Genomic DNA, 24133 nt, shown 5'->3' on the forward strand with positions numbered 1-24133 from the left:
CATTGGAGATCGCAGCGTCGACCCACCCGTTAGCCTGTATATATATCATTTGAGTTTCCCCCAGTCAAACTTCGGCGGCGCCCCGTCTCTTGATACCCACTGAATAGTAATGAAGTAGGACGGCGGTAGGCGAGTCCGTCTGCAGCGGTGCAAAGGTCCCACCGATGTGCTGTGAGGGACGACTGTAGTGTGGAGGTGGCTGGCGAGCTACATGTTGTCGCAGTTACTCCCCCCCCCCCCCCCCCCCCCCCCCACCTCAATGGGCTCTTTGTGAGTGATTTTTTTCTCGCTCGGCGTGCAACGTGGTCTGGTCACAGACCCCACATCGAACCGTCCACAGCGGGGTGGGGGGGCTTTATAGCGCAACACAGAATAGGTGGTTGTAAAGAGGTTTGATTGCACCGCTGTGCTGAAGCGCGTCCCCTGCAGAGTCACTTCTTGAACAGCTGGAACATGAGAAAAAAATAGAAAGTAGAGATAAAAAGCCTCGCGTATATCCCGGGCGTTTGGCGCCCCCGTGCGGTGGAACAGGAATAATGCAGTCGGACAAACAGCGGCAAGTATTTTAATGATCCCTGCTTTTTATTCATCAATAAAAATAAATTTAAAAAAAACATAAAATCAGTAGATTACAAAAGTGAATTGAAACTAAAAAAATATATAATAAATCGAAAATAACCCAGAGCAAAGTTTGTGCCTGCCCTCTCCTCCGCTGAACCAACAGATGAATAATAATTATAAAATCTGCTAAATCTTGTCCAGGCTGAATCCAGTGCATGGATCTTTGGCTGTTGTGTTCGGAAACATGGAGTGCTCTACACCATCAATCACTCAAAGTCGGAAAGAAAACCGGACGACAGGTGCGAATGAAGAGGCCCCAGATGACATACCCCCCACACACTCTCAGCCCCCATGGAGGTCTTCTGGGCCCCCCCATCAGGCCCCAGAGCCTCGGCCCTCATTCACCCTTGAAGGGTGTGCTGGGTTTGGTCCAGCCTCCCTCCCTGGAGACACCCCCCCCCCAATGACATCAGTAGACATCCCTCAGCGAGGTAACTGTGAGGGCCCGGCCCAGTTCCTCCGCGCTGGTGGGGCCCCAGGGGACGAAGCCCACCTCCCGGCTCCTGGAGGCCATGAGGAAGCCGTTGGAGCTGAAGCGCCCGGGGACGTCCCCCGCGTCCAGCCAGACGAAGGGGGCCACGGAGGTGGAGCGCAGGGTGACGGTGTAGCCTCGCTCCCCGTCCCCACGCACATCCGCCTGGGGAGGAAACAGCAGAAACGTGGGCCCTTGGTTCTGGTGAACGTTAATGGACTGACTTTATATGGCGCGCTTAACAATATTGCCTAACATTCACCCAATCATTCACACGTTCACACACCGACGGCAAAGTCAGCCACGCAGGCCGACAGCCAGCTCGTCGGGAGCAGTCGGGGCGAGGTGCCTTGCTCAGGGACACCTCGGACCTCGGCTAGGACGAGCCGGGGATCGAACTAGCAACCTTGCGGTTACCAGCCAAGCCGCTCTACCTCCTGAGCCACTGCTGCCCGGTTCTGTGCCGCCCTCGGTTCCGTTCTCGAACGGTTCATTCATGTGATTGGGCCTTTGGTTCTTTGAATATCCTTACTGTAGCGACGGAGATATAATCATATATTTCTTAAATGCCCTCAATGAGAATGTAACAGATTTTTTATCGGTCATTATCGGACATTTATTATCAGACATTCTGTTGTAAAAAAACGAGACTTTTAATATAAACGAGAACAACCTAAACTGTCAGATAAAAACCAAACAACCGGGGAAACAACAAACTGTAAACCATATCTTATCTCAGAGAGGAAGCTAGGACAAGCCTTCATCGACAATTCGGTGACCCCCCTATAACACAGAGTAGTTCAGATTATAAAGTTCCATAATTACATTATAACACTTTTATTAAACCACACATCCTTTCAGATTAGCAGGCAGCCATTTTGTTCTGCGTTGTTCTGTTTGGGGGGTGTGTGTGTGTGTGTGTGTGTGTGTGTGTGTGTGTGTATGTGTGTGTGTGTGTGTGTGTGTGTGTGTGTGTGTGTGTGTGTGTTGGGGGGGGAGGAGTGTGTGCGTGACATGAAGCACAGACACCAAGACTAGCTGAAATAGCTCAAAGCTCAGACTAGCTTGGAGTTTATGACGCCTCATTTATCAACGGCCCCTTCCGGAACACACCCTTTATCACCCTCAAATTGTTGCCCTTTGCATTTCATTTCGGAAGTTTTAAAACCTATATGAGAGCAATGGGTTCATGCTGTTATGAAGTACAGTTTACAATTACGTCAGCATCTAGTGACCTGTGACTGCTTAATCTCATCTACCACCTTTATGAATCCTCCTGAGGCCATCTGTTGAATTTATATAATATAAATATGCATTAGGGGTTGCATTGATATTTATCACTTATACTGTTATCATTATTTGGGGCAATTTCTTTCATATGAAAACATAGGCCCTGTGTATTCAAACAGACCGCCTAAATATTCTTAACCAAGACCAATACTCCTGATTGCAGAATGTGTCTGGGTGACCCATCTTTAGGTCAGGGGCCTCTGTGTCTCTATCTAACAGTGATGTTAGGAGCCCGATATACTCTGGTATCTTACAGTGATGTTAGGGGCCCTATGAACCCAGTATCTTGCAGTGATGTTAGGGGCCCTATGAACCCAGTATCTTACAGTGATGTTAGGGGCCCTTAAACCCAGAAACTTACAGTGATATTAGGGGCCCTTAAACCCAGTATCTTACAGTGATATTAGGGGCCCTATAAAACCAGTATCTTACGGTGATGTTAGGGGCCCTATAAACCCAGTATCTTAGTGATGTTAGGGGCCCTATGAACCCAGTATCTTACAGTGATATTAGGGGCCCTATAAACCCAGTATCTTACGCTGATGTTAGGGGCCCAATAAACCCAGTATCTTACTGTAATATTAGGGGCCCAATAAACCCAGTATCTTAGTGATGTTAGGGGCCCTATGAACCCAGTATCTTACAGTGATGTTGGGGGCCCTTAAACCCAGTATCTTACAGTGATGTTAGGGGCTCTTAAACCCAGTATCTTACAGTGATGTTGGAGGCCCTTAAACCCAGTATCTTACAGTGATGTTAGGGGCCCTATAAACCCAGTATCTTACAGTGATGTTGGGGGCCCTATAAACCCAGTATATTACAGTGATGTTAGGGGCCCTATAAACCCAGTATCGTACAGTGATGTTAGGGGCCCTATAAACCCAGTATCTTACAGTGATGTTAGGGGCCCTATGAACCCAGTATCTTACAGTGATGTTAGGGGCCCTATGAACCCAGTATCTTACAGTGATGTTAGGGGCCCTATAAACCCAGTATCTCACGGTGATGTTAGGGGCCCTATAAACCCAGTATTTTACAGTGATGTTAGGGGCCCTATAAACCCAGTATCTTACAGTGATGTAAGGGGCCCTTAAACCAAGTATCTTACAGTGATGTTAGGGGCCCTTAAACCCAGTATCTTACAGTGATGTTGGGGGCCCTTAAACCAAGTATCTTACAGTGATGTTAGGGGCCCTATAAACCCAGTATCTTACAGTGATGTTAGGGGCCCTTAAACCAAGTATCTTACAGTGATGTTAGGGGCCCTTAAACCCAGTATCTTACAGTGATGTTGGGGGCCTCTATGCCCTCTGCATCTCGCGGCGAGCAGAGGAAGTGGTGGTTTGCGGGGCCCCAACGGGCCCCGTGGTGGTCCTCCAGGTGGAAGGCCAGCAAGCAAGAGCGGCGGGTGCAGTTTCCACAGCCCTTGAGCAAGGCGTCGACGGGCTGCCGGAAGATGGGCGTGGCACTGTTCCCGCGTACGAGGGTCGCGGGCGAGCTCAGCGTGCACACGGGGTCCGGCCAGGACCAGGACAACACCGAGACCTGGACCCCAAGACCCCGGACCCCCAGACCCCTACATGTTAGGGTTGAGGGTTCAAATCCCCCTGATACACTAGGTCTGTTAGGATTAATATTACTACTTTTATATATATATATTTTTATAATATGACTATTATCATACAAATAGTGCCTTCTGTTTTCAATCATGATTTACCTTTAGCAGAGGACGGAAAATATATATTGAAGAGAAAGTTAAAATTACTATAGTTGTCAGTTTTTCTAGGTATACAGCATACAAACACTCACAAACGTAATTTAGATTACATCTCTTTTTTTGTCCCACTTTGATAACAGTAGACATTCTCACTGTCTATTCATACTAGTGCTTACTACTATTCCATGTTTATACACTCGTCCTTGCAGGAAACGAGATCCCCACCAACAGCTCTCCACCAGTGGTTCGGTTATTAACGGGCCACACCTGGGCTGTGAGATTGAGGTCGACGCTCAGGTCAGACACGGCGTACATCACCATGGAAACGCCGTCCTCGAACCCCACAGGCAGAACCGGAGCGAAGAACCGCTGGGCAAAGTAGTGCAGCATCTTCCACTTGCCCCCGAACTCTGAGGGAGAAACAAACATTGGATTTAGCATTAGCTAAAGCCAATGCTAAATCCCATGCTAGATCCAATTCTAGATCCAATTCTAGATCCAATGCTAGATCCAATGCTTAAGCCGATGCTAGATCCAATGCTTCACAATGCGCAGTGGTGAAGCTTTATCAACTCAAATTGGACTTGAGAATCTCTATACCCGACGGAGAGGAGATCATTCCGGAAGGGAGGGAGGCGTACCGATGGAGGACCAAGAGGGGGCCTGCCAGATGTCGTTGAGCTGCCAGTAGAGGGCGCCCATGGTGTGACCTTTGCCCCCGACGACCTCGCTCCGACTCCGCCTGTAGAACTCCGTCTGGGCCTTGACACACTGGGCCTGCATCACCTGGAGCAGCGGTTCTCAGACTGGTGAGCTTACCACCAACACCACCAACAGCACCAGAACCACCCCCTCTACCACCACCACCACCACCACCACCACCACAAGCTAGGGCTCCATGTTAGCCTAGCGACCCACGTCTAGCGCTAGTAAGCTAGCAGTGTCACCACCAAACGGTTTAAACGATGTGGCGCACGTTACCATGGCAATGGTATATTTAAAGAAATATATGAAAAAGGTGACCCAATGAACTCGAGACCCAATGAACTTTGGCGTACTTGGAATTCATTTTGGTGGTTTTAATAATATAGAATGTGTTTTTGCTGTATTATATGAAAAAATAGGATACAAATGATTGATGGAAAGCTGGACAAAATGGATTTCTGACTGCATTGAAAATGGCCGCGTTATGGTACAATATGTCAATCATCCCAAGTCTCCTTCCGAGGGTGTGAGGAACTGGAAAGTTGACGTGCACGTAGAGGACACCTCCCTCAACAATCGCTGGTGTGTCAATTACAAAAGGTGCTCAGGTAAGCGCTAGGCACAAATTCTCCCACAGGGGGGCGCAAAATCACACATAAGTGGCATCTACTCTTAAAACAGTCTGTCTGTCTGGCTGTATGCTTGTGTAAGTGTGTATGTGTATGTGTATGTGTGTGTGTGTGTGTGTGTCTGTCTGTGCGGTTGTGTAATTGTGTGTGTGTGTCTGTCTGTGCGTTTGTGTAAGTGGGTGAGTGGGTGTGTTCGTGTGTCTGTCTGTCTGTGCGCCTGTGTATCTGGGTCTGTCTGTCTGTCTGTGCGCCTGTGTATGTGGGTCTGTCTGTCTGTCTGTGCGCCTGTGTATGTGGGTCTGTCTGTCTGTCTGTCTGTCTGTGCGCCTGTGTATGTGGGTCTGTCTGTCTGTCTGTGCGCCTGTGTATGTGGGTCTGTCTGTCTGCCTGCCTGCCTGCCTGCCTGCCTGCCTGCCTGCGTGTGTGTGTGACCCAGTACAACAGAACCAAAGCCCTGCCTGTGTGTGTGTACCTGCGTGATGTACAGCGTGTGTTTGTATCTCCTGAGGGGGTCCGTGGCGTTGGGCAGGTGGTAGTGGAGGCCCGCCTGCCCCAGCATCTGCCGGTTCCCCTCGGCGTGGTGCTGGCGGTGGGAGGAGAACGGGCCGTCCCAGCTCCAGTCCTCTGGGACCGAGACCTGCGACCGCACCACCAACCGGACCGGGACACGTTGGAATACAAAGGAGACCGACCGTTTGGTCAACATGCACTGCTCCATCAAGGTCTTTCATTTCTTGAATCAAATCCCACAATATTTACAGGGCAGTGTTTGTGCCAAACAGTAATACAAGGGCTTTAAAAGTGGAACAACAATACAGAAATTGGACAAGAAAAGCCTATGTCCATCTAGAGGGTGGAGAGGTCCTAGCTCCTAGTTTAGTCTCCTTACCTTCAGCAGGGTGGAGAAGGTACGCCTCCTACCCTCCTAGTCTCCTAACCTTCTGCAGGGTGGAGAAGGTACATCTCCTAAGTGTAGTCTCCTAGCCTCCTCACCTTCGGCAGGTTGAAGAAGGTACACCTCCTAGCTCCTAGCCTCCTAGCCTCCACACCTTCTGCAGGGTGGAGATGGTACACCTCCTAGCTCCTAGCTTCCTAGCTCCTAGCCTCCTTACCTTCTGCAGGGTGGGGAAGATACAGCTCCTAGCCACCTAGTCTCCTAGCCTCCTCACCTTCTGCAGGGTGGAGATGGTACACCTCCTAGCTCCTAGCCTCCTAGCCTCCCCACCTTCTGCAGGGTGGAGAAGGAACACCTCCTAGCTCCTAGCTTCCTAGCTCCTAGCCTCCTAGCCTCCTAGCCTCCTCACCTTCTGCAGGGTGCAGAAGGAACACCTCCTAGCTCCTAGCCGCCTAGCCGCCTAGCCTCCTCACCTTCTGCAGGGTGGAGATGGTACACCTCCTAGCTCCTAGCCGCCTAGCCTCCTCACCTTCTGCAGGGTGGAGAAGGAACACCTCCTAGCTCCTAGCCTCCTAGCCGCCTAGCCTCCTCACCTTCTGCAGGGTGGAGATGGTACACCTCCTAGCTCCTAGCCGCCTAGCCTCCTCACCTTCTGCAGGGTGCAGAAGGAACACCTCCTAGCTCCTAGCCTCCTACCCTCCCCACCTTCTGCAGGGTGGAGAAGGAACACCTCCTAGCTCCTAGCTTCCTAGCTCCTAGCCTCCTAGCCTCCTAGCCTCCTCACCTTCTGCAGGGTGCAGAAGGAACACCTCCTAGCTCCTAGCCGCCTAGCCGCCTAGCCTCCTCACCTTCTGCAGGGTGGAGATGGTACACCTCCTAGCTCCTAGCCTCCTAGCCGCCTAGCCTCCTCACCTTCTGCAGGGTGGAGAAGGAGGGCCAGGACTGGAAGCCGTACTCGGAGGCGAAGCGTGTGCGGGGGAAGGCGCCCCAGTCCCAGCAGTCCCGGCTGTAGCTGTAGTAGTGGGTGTCCCCGTAGTGGGGGTCATAGGGGTCGTCGGCCACCCAGCCCTGGCGCTCCGAGGCCAGCCCGTTGGTGGGGCTGGACGCCAGGAAGGGCCGGCTCTGGTCCTCCTAGCACACCAAGGGGGAGGGGATGGAGACGCCATCTTGGCTCTGACACGCGGGAGCCTCGAGGCATCCAAGCTAGCTTATCAACCCTTTATATTTGGGAGGTGTATTAAGGCGACTCTGGAGTACATTCTTTATTTCATTATGTGTTTTTGAATTTTTCAGCAAACTTTTGAAACTACTAATTTGCCAACCATCCGCAAGCTAAAAATTTAAACCATCCACAAACTATAACATCCCCACCCATCTGTAAACTATAAAAACCCAAACCATCCACATACTACAAATCCCCAACCATCCATAAACTACAAAACCCAACCATCCACAAACTATAAATCCTAACCATCCACAAACTATAACATCCCCAACAATCTGTAAACTACAAAACCCCAACCATCCACAAACTACAAATCCTAACCATCCACAAACTATAACATCCCCAACAATCTGTAAACTACAAAACCCCAACCATCCACAAACTACAAATCCTAACCATCCACAAACTATAACATCCCCAACAATCTGTAAACTACAAACCCCCAACCATCCACAAACTACAAATTCCCATTTCGTCCACAAACTACAACACCTAGCTATCTACAAACTAAAACCCCCAACCGTCCACAAACTACAACTCCCAGCTATCCCCAAGCCAGAGGGCGTGTCCTCACCTCCAGGACGAGGGCCCTGATGTTGTCCACGTACAGCTTCACGTAGTCCTTCACGTACAGGGGCCTCTCGGGCTCCGGGATCCCGAACCAGTTGGTTGCCAAGGCGACCTCGTTCTCGTTGTTCCCACTCCACAGCACCACTGAGGGGTGGGACTTCAGACGCCTCACCTGGGGAGGACACACGCACACACAAACACACACACACACAATGAGATGAAGAGTTAAGGGTAACGAGGTTGGGAGGAGGAGTTAAGGGGAAAAGAGATGACGATAGAGATGAGATTATATGAGTTAAGGGTAACGAGATGAGATGGTGAGTTAAGGCTAAGAAGATGAGATGGTGAGTTAAGGGTAGAGACATGAGATGGTGGGTTAAGGGTAAAGAGATGAGATGGTGAGTTGAGGCTAAGGAGATGAGATGGTGAGTTAAGGGTAGAGACATGGGATGGTGAGTTAAGGGTAAAGAGATGAGATGATGAGTTAAGGGTAGAGACATGAGATGGTGAGTTAAGTGTAAAGAGATGAGATGATGAGATAAGGGTAACGAGTTGAGGGTAAGGAGCAGCTGGTGACCTGTTGGCGGACCTCCTCGCGGACGCTTTCCATGAAGTCCTCCTCCGTGGGGTACAGGGCGCAGGCGAACATGAAGTCCTGCCAGACCTAGGGAGAACAGCGTCAGGCTCCCTGCTGGTCCACTGTGTTACAGTACGTTACCATGGGAACAGACGTACCGGACCAATACAATAAAGAATCAGACCGTCATGGCTCAGCCCAGCACTGGAGATATTAATAGGTGGAACCTGTGTTTAAGGTACACTTAAGGGGAGAGTTTCACACACACACACACACACACACACACACACACACACACACACACACACACACGAACACGCACACCTCTCCATGTGACAGTAGTGGCGACAGCTCACAGCTGGCGGGTTACCATGACGCCCAGCTCATCACAGATACTGTAGAACAGGTCCTGTTGGTACACGCCCCCTCCCCACACCCTCAGAGCGTTCATGTTGGCCGCCACCGCCGACTCCAGCAGCGACCGGACGCTGCAGGACACACAAAAGGATGGAGTCAGCGTGACTCAGCTCTAACACACACACACACACACACACACACACACACACACACACACACACACACACACACACACACACACACACTTCCACAGCACTCGTGAATACGTGCTCCTGCCGTTGAATGATGAGCCGCTCATAAGAAGCCTGCGTCAAACCCGGTAAAAGTTTATGAGTCAGAAGTTGTTGGGAAATTTTGGCTGTTTTTTGACCGCCTGAGGAATGCCATTTGTGATTCCTGCCTGAGGAATGTCCTTTGTGATTTTTGTCTCTCTTTATGATAACCCTAGTAATTACCCTGGGGGCAAACTAGTGAACATTCCTGTAAACTTGTTTACATTTTGTGCTTGAATATGGTGGCTAAAGTGTGGACAGATCGAAACAATTACTGGATGACGTGAGAATATTTTTTTTCTCTCTCAACACACAGCAGCTGTTGAGCTCTCACCCAATATATATTCTAGAACCGACAGTTCTAGAACTCCCGTCTAATAGGAAGTCCAGAACCTTTTCCAATCCTACACTTCTAGAACTCTCTTGCCCAATTGGAAGACTAGAACCCAACAGGAGACCTAGAACTCTCCCGCCCAATAAGAAGACTAGAACCTTTCCCACCCAACGAGAGACCTAGAACTCTCTTGCCCAATAAGAAGACTAGAACCTTTCCCACCCAACAGGAGACATAGAACTCTCTCGCCCAATAAGAAGACTAGAACCTTTCCCACCCAACGAGAGACCTAGAACTCTCTCGCCCAATAAGAAGACTAGAACCTTTCCCACCCAACGAGAGACCTAGAACTCTCCCGCCCAATAAGAAGACTAGAACCTTTCCCACCCAACAGGAGACCTAGAACTCTCCCGCCCAATAAGAAGACTAGAACCTTTCCCACCCAACGAGAGACCTAGAACTCTCTTGCCCAATAAGAAGACTAGAACCTTTCCCACCCAACAGGAGACCTAGAACTCTCTTGCCCAATAAGAAGACTAGAACCTTTCCCACCCAACGAGAGACCTAGAACTCTCTCGCCCAATAAGAAGACTAGAACCTTTCCCACCCAACGAGAGACCTAGAACTCTCCCGCCCAATAAGAAGACTAGAACCTTTCCCACCCAACAGGAGACCTAGAACTCTCTCGCCCAATAAGAAGACTAGAACCTTTCCCACCCAACGAGAGACCTAGAACTCTCCCGCTCAATAAGAAGACTAGAACCTTTCCCACCCAATGAGAGACCTAGAACTCTCCCGCCCAATAAGAAGACTAGAACCTTTCCCACCCAACAGGAGACCTAGAACTCACTCCCATCCAAAACAAAGTCTAGACTTCCAGGTTGTTCTCACCCAGCGGGAGAGACCAGGTCCTGGAAGGAATGTGTTGGGATCCAGTTCGACCCCTTCATGAAAACCGGCTTCCCATTGACCCGGAAGTAGAAGCTGAGGCCGGGGGAACCCGGGACCGGTTCCTGGACGAGCTCCACCGTGCGGAAATAAACCTGCAGACAAACAAAGAAAGGAAATGCTCAGTTTTTTTTTTATTCTATTGCGACCCCAATGAAATAGCAAACCATAATCGTTTACATTTAGGGCATTTAGCACACGCTTTTATCCAAAGCGACTTACAATAAGTACATTTGTCAGAAGAAAGAGAAACAATATATCGCGGTCGGTACAGTTAGGATGTTCATAGAACCAAGCACTAACAATTGTTAGGTTAACCCATTCCCCTTACACTAGGAAGGGGAATGGGTAGGATAGGATAAGATGCTACACAATGCTAAGTACTGTTTTTAAGTGCCAGGACGTACAACATACAATAAGTGCGTAAGAGGGGGGAGGCTATGCAGAGTCTAGGTGAACTCTGAACAAGTGAGCCTCGAGTCATTTCACTGTATATTCTACATACGACGGAACTCCAGGGCGGAGGGAAAGTGGGGCCCGATATAGAAAGTAGAAGTAAGAACCATAAATAGAAGTCGTTATGCTGGCGCGGGTCACGTTCCTCCCATGGACATTAAAGGCGACATATTATATAACCAGGTGTGAGTGTGATAAGCCATTTTGAAATGTGCAGCTTCTGACATCACGGGTGGACGTGTCCACCTAGATGTGTGCTGGAGAGATCAGTCTACCAGCCTACCCGGTGGACTGAAGCAATCCGTCACACATCTAGGCGGACACGCCCACCCGTGATGTCAGACGCTGCACATTTTCAAAACGGCTTGTAACAACAGCTTATCACACTCACACCTGGCGGTATAATATGGGACCTTTAACATGTAAACACAGACGAGACGGCGGAGCACCTTCGTGTCTGCGGTGAAGGTCAGCCCCGGCCCCAGGAACCCCTGCAGGGTGAAGAGGTAGGAGGGCTGGTCCCCGTGGCCGCTGGGCCACCACAGAGCCACCGGTCCGCTCTGCAAAACAACCAGTATAGCACCAGTCAGGGGTCCGGTTCGGTGGTTTGAACTCAATGTTAGTGTCACATGCAGTCGCTGAACCTAAAGCGAGCGGCAAACTTCAAAATAAGGGTGTTTCTCTCTGGCCGACTGAGACTGAACATTCCTTTGGTTAAGAGCCAACAACAAAACAGACACAACACAACAGAGCCACAACACAAAATACCCACAACACAGCAGACCCACAACACAGCAGACCCACGACACAACAGACCCACGACACAACAGACCCACGACACAACAGACCCACGACACAACAGTGTCTACGTGCAGTGTGTTTCCGCAGTGCTCGGACTGGCGTACCGTGTTTACGTGCAGTGTGTATGTGTTCCTGGTCCTGCCAGGGAGGAACCGCAGAGGGAAGGTCTGCCGTGTGTCCAGCCCAGGGAGGGAGAGGGTGAGCTGGCCGCGGGTCTCCTCCGCCACCACCTCCACCTGGAGCTCCACCTGCAGGCTCCACCCAGGGCGGGTCTGGTCTGGACCCATGGAGGGGCACGGGTAGATATAGGGGAGACACATTATCATCGATATTAAAATTGACGTCGGGAACACGATGCACATCTCCTTTAGAATTTGCACTACTAAAGCGGGTTGGTTGGTAACAGGAAAGGCTGCTGGTTTGATCCCCTGGTTTGTCGAGGTGTCCCTGAGCAAGGCACCTCACCATAACTGCTCTGGCGAACCAGCTGTCGCCTCTCCTGGTTAACTCCGCCATCGGTGTGTGAACGTGTGCATGAATGGGTGAATGTTAGGCAATGTGGTGAAGCGCTTTGAGCGCTATATCGATGCGTGTAGAGAACAATGCTATGCTACAAACTGTCGAGGGCAACGCTATGCTACATTACGCTACGTACTGTAGACGGGGACGGTGGCGAGGTGGACCACACGGAGGACGTCGTAGGCCTCTAAGCGGACCCCCTTCCAGAGCCCTGCGGTGGGGAAGGAGGGGCCCCAGTCCCAGCTGAAGGAGCTCTGCTCCTGGATCGAGATTAGCATGTGTTGATTGGATTAGATCCGATTTCATCGGACCACATTCGCGTGGATTAAATGATATTAGATGAATAACATTAAAATGGGTTATGCGAGTACAGATTGACTCCTTCAGCATCCTGCAGGTAAGACCCAGGTAACACACACAAACACAAAGGTGACCATAGAATCCTCCTCCTCCTCCGGCCCACCTTCCTGATGTAGTTGACGTGGCACTGCCCCTGCTGGACCTCCGGGGGGCAGTCAGGAGGCACCCTGTAGGAGTGGGCCTCGCTGCGCTGGGCGGCGTAGCGCACCGGCGATGCTAGGCTAACCGCCAGCACGTTGTCCCCCTCTGTCAACAGGGCCCCCACACTAAAGTCCTGAGCAACAGAAACAGAGTCTCAGTTTAACATCCGTTATCTGCTTGTTTAAAGGTGCAGTGTGTAAGCTTTAGCGTCATCTAGTGGTGAGTTTGCAGTAAATTGTAAGGATTTTCATGGGAATATACACTAATCAAAACATACTTTGATTGATATTACTTCCATATTCTATTCTATCTCTGCCCAGTCTGTTTCGCAGAATGCCACAACATTGTACACACCACGCCTTTAAGACTGATAAGGAAGACGGAAAATACACCTGGTTCATCCGAGTCATCCTGGTTATACATATTGATTTATTAAAGGTCTAACAGGAGAACACAAACAAACAAAACACACCTATAATGTGTTAGATGTGAGGCAAACTGTTGCAATGGACAATGTGATGACAATTAGTTGAATATGTTGATAATCTAAAAAAAATGACTATGTTGGTTGTGTTTATGACTTAAATAGTAGCTAAACCCCAAAAACTAAACTTTAGAAACAGCCCCCACTCGAATGATGATGGTCAGAGCGACTGTCAAGATTGGCCATCTGAAACCGCCACAACATTAACCTGTGATATGTTACTCTGCCTGTAGTGTTGACCTTGAACTGCTTCGTGTGGATCGTGTGAAATCACCCAACGTACGTATTGCAGGAACATGTTGTCTGTCCGGCCGACAGCGGCTCCGTTTAGAGAGACTGTAGATATGGTGTCGATGCCCTCGAAGACCAGCGTCACTCTCTGCTTGGCTCTGTTCGTCATTAAAGAAACGATAATAATAACGGCAGCCATCAACAAAAAGAGGCAGGCAGAATACCGTATTCTGCCTACCGTATATATTTTTTTCATTATTTTCAATAACTTCAAAAAAGAAGGTGAGCAGTGTTTCTGACCTCATGTCGGAAGGCACAGTGAACGTGGTCGTGTACGTCCAGTTGTCCAACGCGATCCAGCCGTAGGCCACATCGTTGAACCGGTAGTAGGGTTCCTGGGTCAAAAGGGACACATGAAGGGTTACATGGGTTGGCCGTAACCATGGTGATGATGCAGGCCGCCACTCCGATAGGGAGGAAGAGGGAGGGAGACCGAGGACAGGACAGCAGGACTAAAGGATGATTTGTGACACGATTGTAAAGTTCAGTTGCTCAAACACAATAGTTAGGGCCGGATCAATGCAAAAAGAAAATTGTAGCATCATTGATATTGCTCAGAGCCAATGAAAATAGAGGACGGCACCTGGGGCCCAATGAGGGCCGGCCTGCTAGCCCCTAGTTTAACCCCGCCCCTGAATATACATATGAATGAATACGTACGTAGGCCTATATGTACTCCCCATGCACAGCATACAATGCGGAAGTTAATAATAACCGAACACCGGACTTGTAGAGTGCTTTTCATTAGGTCTCCCAACGCTGAGACAAAACAGACTTTCCCCTCAATTTTATCCAAAACTGTACAGTAAAATAAAACGAAATGTGGCAGGGCCGGGGCCAGAACCAGGTTGCACCTGGGCAGCAACCCTCTTTGCGCTGACTTTCGCTGTACATTTCTCAGTTTCTCAATTTCCACAAACAGGTATAGAGGGAGGACTTTACTTAAACAATGCTAGAGAAATTACTTTGGGGAAAACAATCGGTAGGATTCATCTGGCAGCTTATTGGCTGAAATAAGTTCGCAGTAAGTTCTCAAACAAACTGGTTTCAGCAGTACCGAGTGCACAGCCCTTACGCACTAAGAAGAACTGTCTACAATCCCTTATAACTGCAGACAGTTATGTGTTTTGCAACCCAATGTGTGACAGCATGCCGTGGACGCTCTCCCACCTGTATGTACCCCTGCTTCAGCAGGGCCGTGTGCACACAGCCCGGGACCTCTGCAGGCAACGACAGGGATCCGTTGGAGTTCTCCAGAGTCCATTTACCGTTCAGAATGATGTTCTGCTGACCTGAGGTAACAACTTGCACGGACGAAACGTGGAGGCTCGTCCCCAGGAGCAGAGATAAACACAAGAGCCCGCTGCACGTCGGAGGCATGGTCATGTTTACATCGCGGAGTAGCCGTGAAGTTTCCTCTCTGACGCGTACTTCCGACTTTCTTCCGTGTCATGTGACCGCGGTCAGCTGATCACTTGTGCTCGGGGTGAGGCGGGGACGACAGATGCCGTGTGGTGACATTATGGTGCATGTCGATGGTGTCACTCATCCTAAATACGGCAGGCCAGGCCTACAACTGAGTGAGTCACTTTTTGAGACGGGCATGACCGTGACGAGATGAGTAATCCGCATTCCAGGATTATGATGGGTCTGAGGACGGATAGGGTTCAACTGATCCAGTTGTAGTGACTTTGACAGTTTCAAGTTGGATGGTACGGAAGTCCAACCAGGTCATATGTTCAATACTGTAGTTAATAAGCAACAAAACGACTTTACATGAATTCATCGTAACTCTCCGACTTTACTAAGGATCCTGATTTTTTTTTGTAGACAGTTGTACTTATTTGTATATAGGCCCTTGTAGTCTGCAAGTAACATAACCATTAAACACAAAATATCGAAACATATCGATCACAGCACATGTCCTCGGCCCATATATCATCGACACATGACGCAGTGGAACCAGACGACACAAAACACCGGGTGGATTATATGATTTAAGCAACTTTATTGAAGGGGGGGGAACTTAAAAAGGAAGAGCCACGAGTTGATTATCAACCATTAGCCTCGCACCAATACTTCAAGGCTACGTGAAGAACAAGTGTTTGAGTAGGCATAAAACTATGAGCTCTCCAGCAACCGCTCTGAAACATGACGGAACCAAAACAGGCCTTCTCTCCTCCGGTCCCCGTCGCCCGACCGCCTGGCCTGGACAGCCCACGTCGTGACCAACACACCTCCCGTCATATAGCCTACCTTTATTAACATGCATAAGATACAACATTGAAATGCTTTTATACGTTTCTTTTAAACCCTTTAAACATTGATACATAGTGCTCAGATTCTTTTTACACGTTTTAACCTTTGTCCTGGGGTGCTTTCTCTTTCTTCACCTTTAATTTCCGTTGATTACGGGGTCGTCCAGCACTACAGCCAAATTAAGAGTTTACTGGACAGGGGGCCTGGCGTTCCCGCCCCCTCACACAATAACTGCCGTTTGACGTCCTGATTCGACAGGAGAACTCTAAAATTGTGTCAAAGGGGGGGGGGGATCCTTTAGCGGAATACAGCCATAACGAAAAAGCCAGCAAAAGAACAAGGAATCACTTTTTTTCAGCATAGGGCGCTAGAGCGAGAGAGAGAGCGAGCGAGAGAGAGAGCGACGGGTCCAACGGTGGTGAAGCCTTTATGGGGACCCCAGGCGGTCCTCCGGGGGGGGGGGGGGGGGGGGGGGGGGGGGGGGGGGAGGTTTCTGGTATTGGCGTCTTCAATGAGTGTGTTCAGAGTAACGAATGACATCATTTTTTGGAGTTGTATAAGAGAGAGGGAGACAGAGAGAGAGGGAGAGGGAGACAGAGAGAGAGAGAGAGGGAGACAGAGAGAGAGGGAGACAGAGAGAGAGGGAGAGAGGGAGACAGAGAGAGAGAGAGAGAGAGTGAGCGTGGGCGATCCAGGCCCCTTCTTGCTGGTGCATGCTCAAAACCAAGAGTTCCCCAACGGTGGCATCCTACTCCCGGGCTGTGAGCGGACCAGAGACATTACTAACACTGGGGGGGGGGGGGGGGGGGGGGGGGGGGGGGAGGTGTAATTAACAAAAAGGAAAGAAGATAAAAGAAAGGGGGGGGGGGGGCGGGGAGATGGGAGGGTTGGATCTGAGGGGGCCAGGTCCTCGCCACCCATCACATGGCGTACTTCTGTGTCCATTCTTTAGCTATCCTGCTGTATCTGGAGAGAGACGGAGGGGGAGGAGACGGCGTTAGACCTGATGGCTGGCAGAGATATCTCTCTCACACTCACAGCGACCGAATGAGCTCTGGTTAGTGTACACACACACACACACACACACACACACACACACACACACACACACACACACACACCAAAAGGACAGTGAAAAACAGCCACAAATTCTATCACTGCGCTCCATAGCAACGGTTGCCCTCGGCACCCAACCTCATTCAAGTGGCCACCATTTTGGGACCCCTGGATGCCCCGTGGCAAGCCTCCTTGTCGTCATGGTGACGAAACTGGCAAAACTTTGTTCTGCGTGCCACTTGCCAACACACTGGTTGAGTTGTTAATAAGGGAATATTGTGAATAGGTTACGCAATGAAAAGGTTATGATTTGATCATGTTCAACAGTACTCATTTACTTCAGGGAGCTAAACTAATGACCGACAACAGCCAGACAATTGTTAAGACGATATTCAAACATCATCCTTACCAACCCAGTCTAGCCTCCAGCCTAATTCACCCAAAAAACAAAACGAGCGGGGTTGCCAGATTGGGCCAGATTCCCGCCCAATCTGGCAACACTTCACATGAGGTGGTCAGCCTCTAGACAATAGTCGGGTCCTCCCAGTCCCCCCAGACACAAACCATTTCCACACCGCAACACATCCTACAACACGACACAACACAACCCACAACACAAAACGCAGCCTATTGGCTGAAACTGGCGGCAGGTGGTCCTGAAATGAACCCACACGCTACAGTGGGCCATCCCCTGCGGTCCACGGTGGTTATCGGAGGGTTCCAGTTAGAAGGAGATGCGAGGTTAGTGGTGAACTACCGGCAACAACACAAACCAAACGAGGATCTAAACAAGATGCAGGCACTGGCCCTTACCCTAGAGCAAGGCATACTTCTCTGTCCACTCCCGAGCTAGTTTGTTATACCTGACGGAACACAACCGGATTAGAACCAAGAACCACCTACACGACTGTCTTAGCAGTGCTGAACACCAGGGGCCCAGGTGCTACTTTCCTTTGGAAAGATCTTTTGCATTGGTTTCATAGGGTGCTGCACCTCCTTCTGACTGTTTTATAGGGTGGGTCTATGTGTTGGTGCTCCACCTCCTTCTGACTGGTTTATAGGGTAGGTGTGTGTGGGTGCTGTCTGTTTTCTAGGGTGGATGTGTGTGGGTGCTGTCTGTTTAATAGAGTGGATGTGTGTGGGTGCCGTCTGTTTTCTAGGGTGGATGTGTGTGGGTGCTGTCTGTTTTCTAGGGTGGATGTGTGTGGGTGCTGTCTGTTTTCTAGGGTGGATGTGTGTGGGTGCTGTCTGTTTTATAGGGTGGATGTCTGAGAGGGTGCTCCACCTCCTTCTGACTGTTTAATGCAGTCGATGTGTGGGTGCTCCACCTCCTTCTGACTGTTTAATGCAGTCGATGTGTGGGTGCACCACCTCCTTCTGACTGTGTTTAATGCGGTGGGTGAGTGGGTGCTCCACCTACTTCTGACTGTCTGTTTTGTAGATGCGGGCGATCTCTGGGACCAGCGGGTCGTCTGGGTTGGGGTCACAGAGCAGGGAGCAGATGGAGAGGAGCACTGCAAAGACAACAGGGGGTCGGTCATTTCCATCCACACACATCCATGAGTGCTCAGGAGACACCACAACGTTAACACCACCCAGCATGGGACTTCTGCAGCAGATATTTCCCCAAAACATTAAAAGGAACAGGGATATTCAGGGGTTTCCGATATTTGTTGAACCTGGAAATTATTTGCTGTAAAAGTCCCATGATGGTTTTTTTTGAATTGCATGATGATTGATTACTTCTTCGGACCTTTTTGAGTCATGCCCCTGACCTATACTGCACATTACGAACAAAGACCAAGCCAACACGGAAAGTAAGAAAAACTGAAGTATAACCAAGCGTGCGCAAATTTGCATCCTTGATAATAATCAGGTGGGCGTCCTGAACTCGAGAAACCTGTCCTACACAGAAGGCCTGGTGGCTGGGAAGCCCCCGTTCTATCTCCCGGGCCACCAGGTCAGTCCTACAGGTCAGTCCTACAGGTCAGTCCTACAGGTCAGTCCTACAGGTCAGTCCTACAGTCCAGCAGGTCAGTCCTACAGGTCAGCAGGTCTGTCCTACAGGTCAGTCCTACAGGTCAGCCCTACAGGTCAGCAGGTCAGTCCTACAGGTCAGCAGGTCAGTCCTACAGGTCAGCCAGTCTGTCTAACAGGCCAACAGGTCTGTCTAACAGGTCTGTGTAAGAGGTCAATAAGTCTATCACCTTTGGAGATGGTGAGGGCGGGGGACCACTGCGACCGCAGGATGTCCAGGCAGATGCTGCCATTGCTGTTGATGTTCGGGTGGTAGATGCGCGTTGTGAACGCAACCTGAAACAGGAAGGGGAGGGAACAGGAAGTGAGGAGGTGTGACGGGAATCAAAGGGAAGCCAGTCTGTGGCCGTATGACACAGCAAGTACAAATTCACAGTAACTTTGGGTGTGTGTTAGAAAAGGAAGGGGAGGGAACAGGAAGGGAGGAGAGATGACAGGAATCAAAAGGGAAGCCAGTCTGTGGCCGTATGACACAGGAAGTACAAATTCACAAGAACTTTGGGTGTGCGTTAGAAAAAAATATATATAAACAGATGCATAGGAACTGCACATGAGCGGTCTGCTGTGATCCACCAGGAAAAAACCCATCTACCAACAACAATAAATAATACCTCTAGTGAACATTGGAACCATCATCATGATGATTGAGGGAGGAGGAGGAGGAGGAAGAAAGATTCAAAATAACCAGGCAAAAGTGAAACCAGCTACCTGGCTTCTGAACAGGAACCAGGGAGGACTAAATGCAACCATTTCTCATTTCCTCATCATAAGCAAATCATTTGCTCTGCATGGCTAACGAAGCACAGGGTTAGGGTTAGGCTGCGTCCTCACCTTGGGGGGTTTGAAGGGGTAGTCTGTGGGGAAGTGGATGGTGAGGAAGAACACACCGCCCTGATATGGGCTGTCATTCTGAGAACACACAAACGCACACACAGTATGGTTAAGAACATGAAGAGGCACCACAAAATGGAGGCAGAGGAGGGTCATCTACACAACCTTAGACACACGTTTAAAACCCTAACATTGTAATTAGATAAGCAGAATAAAAGCACAAATGTTTCAGTTTGATTGTCTTACCGGTCCCATGATGGTGGCTTGCCAGTGGAACACTGAAAAGGAAAATGAAAGACTTCAGGACAACAAAAGAGAAGTTCACCCTCACTTCTTTGATAACAGCTCTACATCACAATTAATAAAATGCTCCATTTTGGGGTCACCAATTCCGAGGGGGCGGGCCTAACCTTTCAACCAATAAGAAACCTGATGTGTTCCAACCCTCACCCTGATGTGTTCCAACCCTCAATGATCAAATCCAATCTTTTCTACGGCCCTCATATTGTCGTTTTGATGACATATTGGAATGCTTCCCTCCAGAAGCGAGGTCTTAGGTTCAGGAACATTATTAATGTAGGAGGCTGGACAAAATGTACTAAATAAAATCTGATCTACTTCAGCGCTTGTCCTGCGTTAGATGGATCCTCTAATTTAAAAAGGAGAAGATGGTGGGGTTGGGGTCAGCAAGGGGTCAAAATGATGAACCTGACCGGCAGCGACATCCACTTGGCTTATTATGAAAGGTATTTGCACATTATGAAACCCAAAATAAATACTAGTATCCATACTGAGTGCAGAATTATGGCCATTACGTACTCCCGCGTGATAAATCTCATCTACACTAGCACACAGTATCGACATCAAGGGCCGATGTGTACAGGTTGTATTTGGAACTGTGAGGGGGTCTTTCAGGCGGAGAAGAAGACACCTACTGTCGTCTCCCACGGGGCCGGCTGAACACTGCGCTGGGGGGTCACGACCCAGGTCGCTGAGCTCCTGAAAAATAAAACACACACACACACACACACACACACACACACTTGAGGACGGAACATATAGAACACGTTAGAGCTGTTCCGTTCTCTCAAAAAACAGAACATACAGTCCAGTGCACAGAAGCCTGCTGGACATGTTACTGGACCAACAATTGATGAGGGAGTGGTTAAGGAACGTGGAATCTTGACTTCAAATTAAGGTCATGGTGGAATTTGTAATTTATTAAATTCCCGCACACCTTTACGCTGTGCCTGTCCAACAGGTTAAGAATAGAATAAAAACAAAAACAGACTTGTATAGTCATGCACGCATTTTGATTCATTGGCTTATGGTTAGCTTAGTCAAGACAAAAATGTGTTTGTCGTTTGGCTCTTTATTCTAAACATCAATCCAAAAGATAACCAATCCAACAGGGAGCAGAGTTTTGAAACCTACAACACCATGAAAGATGCGATACTTCCGAAATAAATATCAAGACTGTGGATGGTTTTCCATACATGTAGCTCTTGCCAGGATGCTGTTGTACCAGAACTTGTTTCAACGGGTGATCATAAGGAATTCACCTGCAACAGCCTTATAGCGAACAATTTCATGTTATGGGGGCTGAACCTGTCCTCCATAGGGTTGGGGCACGTATTTTGAGCGATCTAGTTATTTTACAAAAGGTGTAGACAACGCCCATGCCATGGCCCCAGTTTAATGTGTAAAATGCAGCTTTATTCAATGTATTTCCAACCCAACTGGTACGAGTTTTTTCACAAGGGGAAACCCTCCCTGCAAGCCGAGGCAAGCTCGCGTCTCGTTCGACTATTCATCTTGCAGTTCAGACGGGGAGATCTTATGGATAAAAAACCCAAGAAAGACCAAATGATGACATGGTAGTGTGCCTACATGATGAAATGGAAGTGTGTCACATAAAACACACACACGCACAGCTTTGATTTCGTAAATGAAGTGACTCACAAGTTTGAGCAATCAGCAACTAGAAAATTCCTAAAACACACGCTTCTTGTGTTTTGTATATATTACCACATCAGTCTGGCAGTTTTTTCGTCCAAAAAATCGCTATAAACACCGGGAAACCAAGCACATCGGCGTTTCAGAACAAGGTTTAATGAGGGTACGTTACAACATGTTGGGTGTATTATGTGGCCTGTGTTTGTCGCCTCGCCAATCCTTTCCCAGACTAGCACATTACAGAAGGCATTAACAGTGACGATGACCAGCGATCAAATACATAACATGTTGGTTGACATGTCTGTGCATTAGTCCCTCTGACGCACCTCGAAACCTTCTTAATCCGAAACAGAAACCAAAGCTGGGTACTCGTCATGATTCCTGTGAGCTTACATACTTCATAGCCTCGTTCACAGGCGTCCCCATCTCACGACGGAACGCCTGGGACGGGGTGCTCCAAATGAGCGATTTTTAGCAAGAGAGAGGGCGGGACTTTCAGTTACATGGTATCGGGTCGAGAGGGGCACCGGGGGGACTTCCGGCAGAGGATAATCAGTTTTACATCAGTTTATAAGTTATTGCTTTTTGAAATTACATATAAAATAAACTCCGTATTTATTCCTGGTCGTCGTTGTTCATGTCATGTTCTGATTGTTCTCGCTCCGAGTTACTGTTAACAGGCGTACACAGCTCATGAGAGTTAAGAGACCGGAAATGCCATGGCAGCAGACCGGCATAACGCTACAAATCTGGATCCTTTCTCAGCTTCCATACTTCAATAAGTTAACATGTTAGCATGGTGAGCTAGCGCGGCGTAGTGGAGCGGCTATGGGAGGCTAGCTACAGCTAACACAACTCACCTTGTTGATCCTTTTCAATGCCATCCTAGCTCGATGTTGTCTTGTTCTGTAACTCTTCTCGGTCCAGGTGACGAGAACCCCGATGTGCCACGACGATGCGCTATCCTTTGAAACACTTGACGTCAGGCTAACCCAGATGGCCTTTCTTCTGCTGGCGCTAGCATAAAGGGGCGCTAGCAGGCTAGTCGGCTAAGCTAGGTGCGCTACACAGTTGCCGTTATTCATAAAACTCAGCGGTGTGCGCTTCTTGGTTCGCCGCCGACGGGACGTTATCCGACGCGCTGGCTCTCGTGTGTGAGACGGTTGGCGTTGTTCGCGCGCAGGAAGGAAAAACACGGTTTGATGCGCGAGAGGACGGAGACATCGAAGCGCGTTCAAGCCCCGGTGTGTGAGTGTGTGTGTCGAAACTGTCCGCTGGTGGCTTCGCTCTACACGTATTTGAAGGCGGTCCACCGTGTGGCACTGACTGAAAATGACATGAGATAAACGGTGCGATGAAGGGTGATTGGTTCGCGTTAACGATGACAGGGCAGCGAAGTGTCGTTGCCTAACTTTGTCAACGAGGATTCCCGTAAGAGGAAGTGGGTTGCACTAAAAATGGGAAAGCTGATGGAAAAAGTGATGGTCTGTAACGCTTAAGTTATGTTAAATGGTTGTTCGGTTGAATTATTATATATTTTTAGACGTTAAATAATGTGACAAATTGTTTTAAGAAGTCTTCAGGTCAATAAATAAAGCCACGTTGATGAAATGAATGTTGTGAAATCTAATTGATACCCTTTATTCGTCAGAATTTATATCTTTCATACGTCATTTTTTTATTGATTTAATTGAAAAAAAAACACTATTTAATCAAAGAAATATTTCCACTACATATATGACAGACAAATAAAGGAAGGCCACAAATAATTAGACAAACAAATTAAATACTTTAATTTCCACAAGTTTAGACTGTGTTAATACTGCCTCAGGAACTGCTGTCAACAAGTTCACAGATCGATTTAGACTCCCGAGACATTATTGCCTGCAAATTAAATCCAGCAATGTTTCATGGACTGCTGGAGCACATTCGTTAGGAGGGACACATTACTTCCCCATTAGTTCACAAGACAGAAGACCAACCGAGGTCTGGTTCACGGTTTGCTGACACCGTCGCATCCTCAAGGGCACTGAGGCCGGGGGCCACGTTCCTCCGTGCTTGTGCAGGTAAAGGGAGCAATCGCGTCGTAGCTCTCCAGGCAACGCCATTTTAAGTCACATCAGAGCTCTTTTGCACAAGTGGGGAATATCGAATGCATGGTCATCTTTCAGATGTCGTCTGATTTCCTTTGGCATTGTCCCACCGGCGCGCGCGTGCGTGCGCTCTCTCTCTCTCTCTCTCTCTCTCTCTCTCTCTCTCTCTCTCTCTCTCTCTCTCTCTCTCTCTCTCTCTCTCTCTCTCTCTCCTGTAGTTTGGACCCACCTTCAGTA

At 49.0% G+C, this 24133-nt stretch overlaps 2 protein-coding genes across 2 annotated transcripts; both read right to left on the minus strand.

The window, feature by feature from the left end:
* Window positions 1-567: 567 nt before the first annotated feature.
* On the minus strand, window positions 568-15117 carry manba (mannosidase, beta A, lysosomal; the record flags this gene model as incomplete). The annotated part of the gene is given in 18 exon segments (XM_079752721.1): window positions 568-1258; window positions 3668-3928; window positions 4368-4510; window positions 4742-4886; window positions 5907-6071; window positions 7242-7460; window positions 8129-8296; window positions 8702-8788; window positions 9072-9189; window positions 10556-10707; window positions 11518-11628; window positions 11974-12146; window positions 12525-12648; window positions 12852-13022; window positions 13657-13762; window positions 13905-13999; window positions 14835-15102; window positions 15104-15117. Coding segments are annotated over 18 exon segments (2748 nt in total). The 3' UTR covers window positions 568-1030.
* A 531-nt stretch (window positions 15118-15648) lies between these two features.
* LOC307087181 (ubiquitin-conjugating enzyme E2 D3-like) lies at window positions 15649-23117 on the minus strand. The gene is made up of 7 exons (XM_079752654.1): window positions 22664-23117; window positions 20783-20846; window positions 20094-20125; window positions 19848-19925; window positions 19187-19292; window positions 18400-18493; window positions 15649-16889 (listed from the first exon to the last, which is right to left on the minus strand). The coding sequence occupies exons 1-7, from the start codon at window positions 22685-22687 to the stop codon at window positions 16844-16846; spliced, it is 444 nt and encodes a 147-aa protein (XP_079608780.1). The 5' UTR covers window positions 22688-23117; the 3' UTR covers window positions 15649-16843.
* Between the last annotated feature and the right edge of the window lie 1016 nt (window positions 23118-24133).

The sequence above is a fragment of the Pollachius pollachius genome, assembly GCF_949987615.1.
Source record: "Pollachius pollachius genome assembly, chromosome: 15".
Classification (NCBI taxonomy): domain Eukaryota; kingdom Metazoa; phylum Chordata; class Actinopteri; order Gadiformes; family Gadidae; genus Pollachius; species Pollachius pollachius.

What these genes read in the sequence shown, in the direction of transcription:
- LOC307087181 (XM_079752654.1), bottom strand. Translation starts at nt 22,687, where the DNA reads ATGGCATTGAAAAGGATCAACAAG. An exon ending in ACCCCTTCAAACCCCCCAAG is followed by an intron (nt 19,293 to 19,847) that starts GTGAGGACGCAG and finishes TTCCTGTTTCAG; the next exon opens with GTTGCGTTCACAACGCGCAT. An exon ending in CGCCCTCACCATCTCCAAAG is followed by an intron (nt 18,494 to 19,186) that starts GTGATAGACTTA and finishes TTGTCTTTGCAG; the next exon opens with TGCTCCTCTCCATCTGCTCC.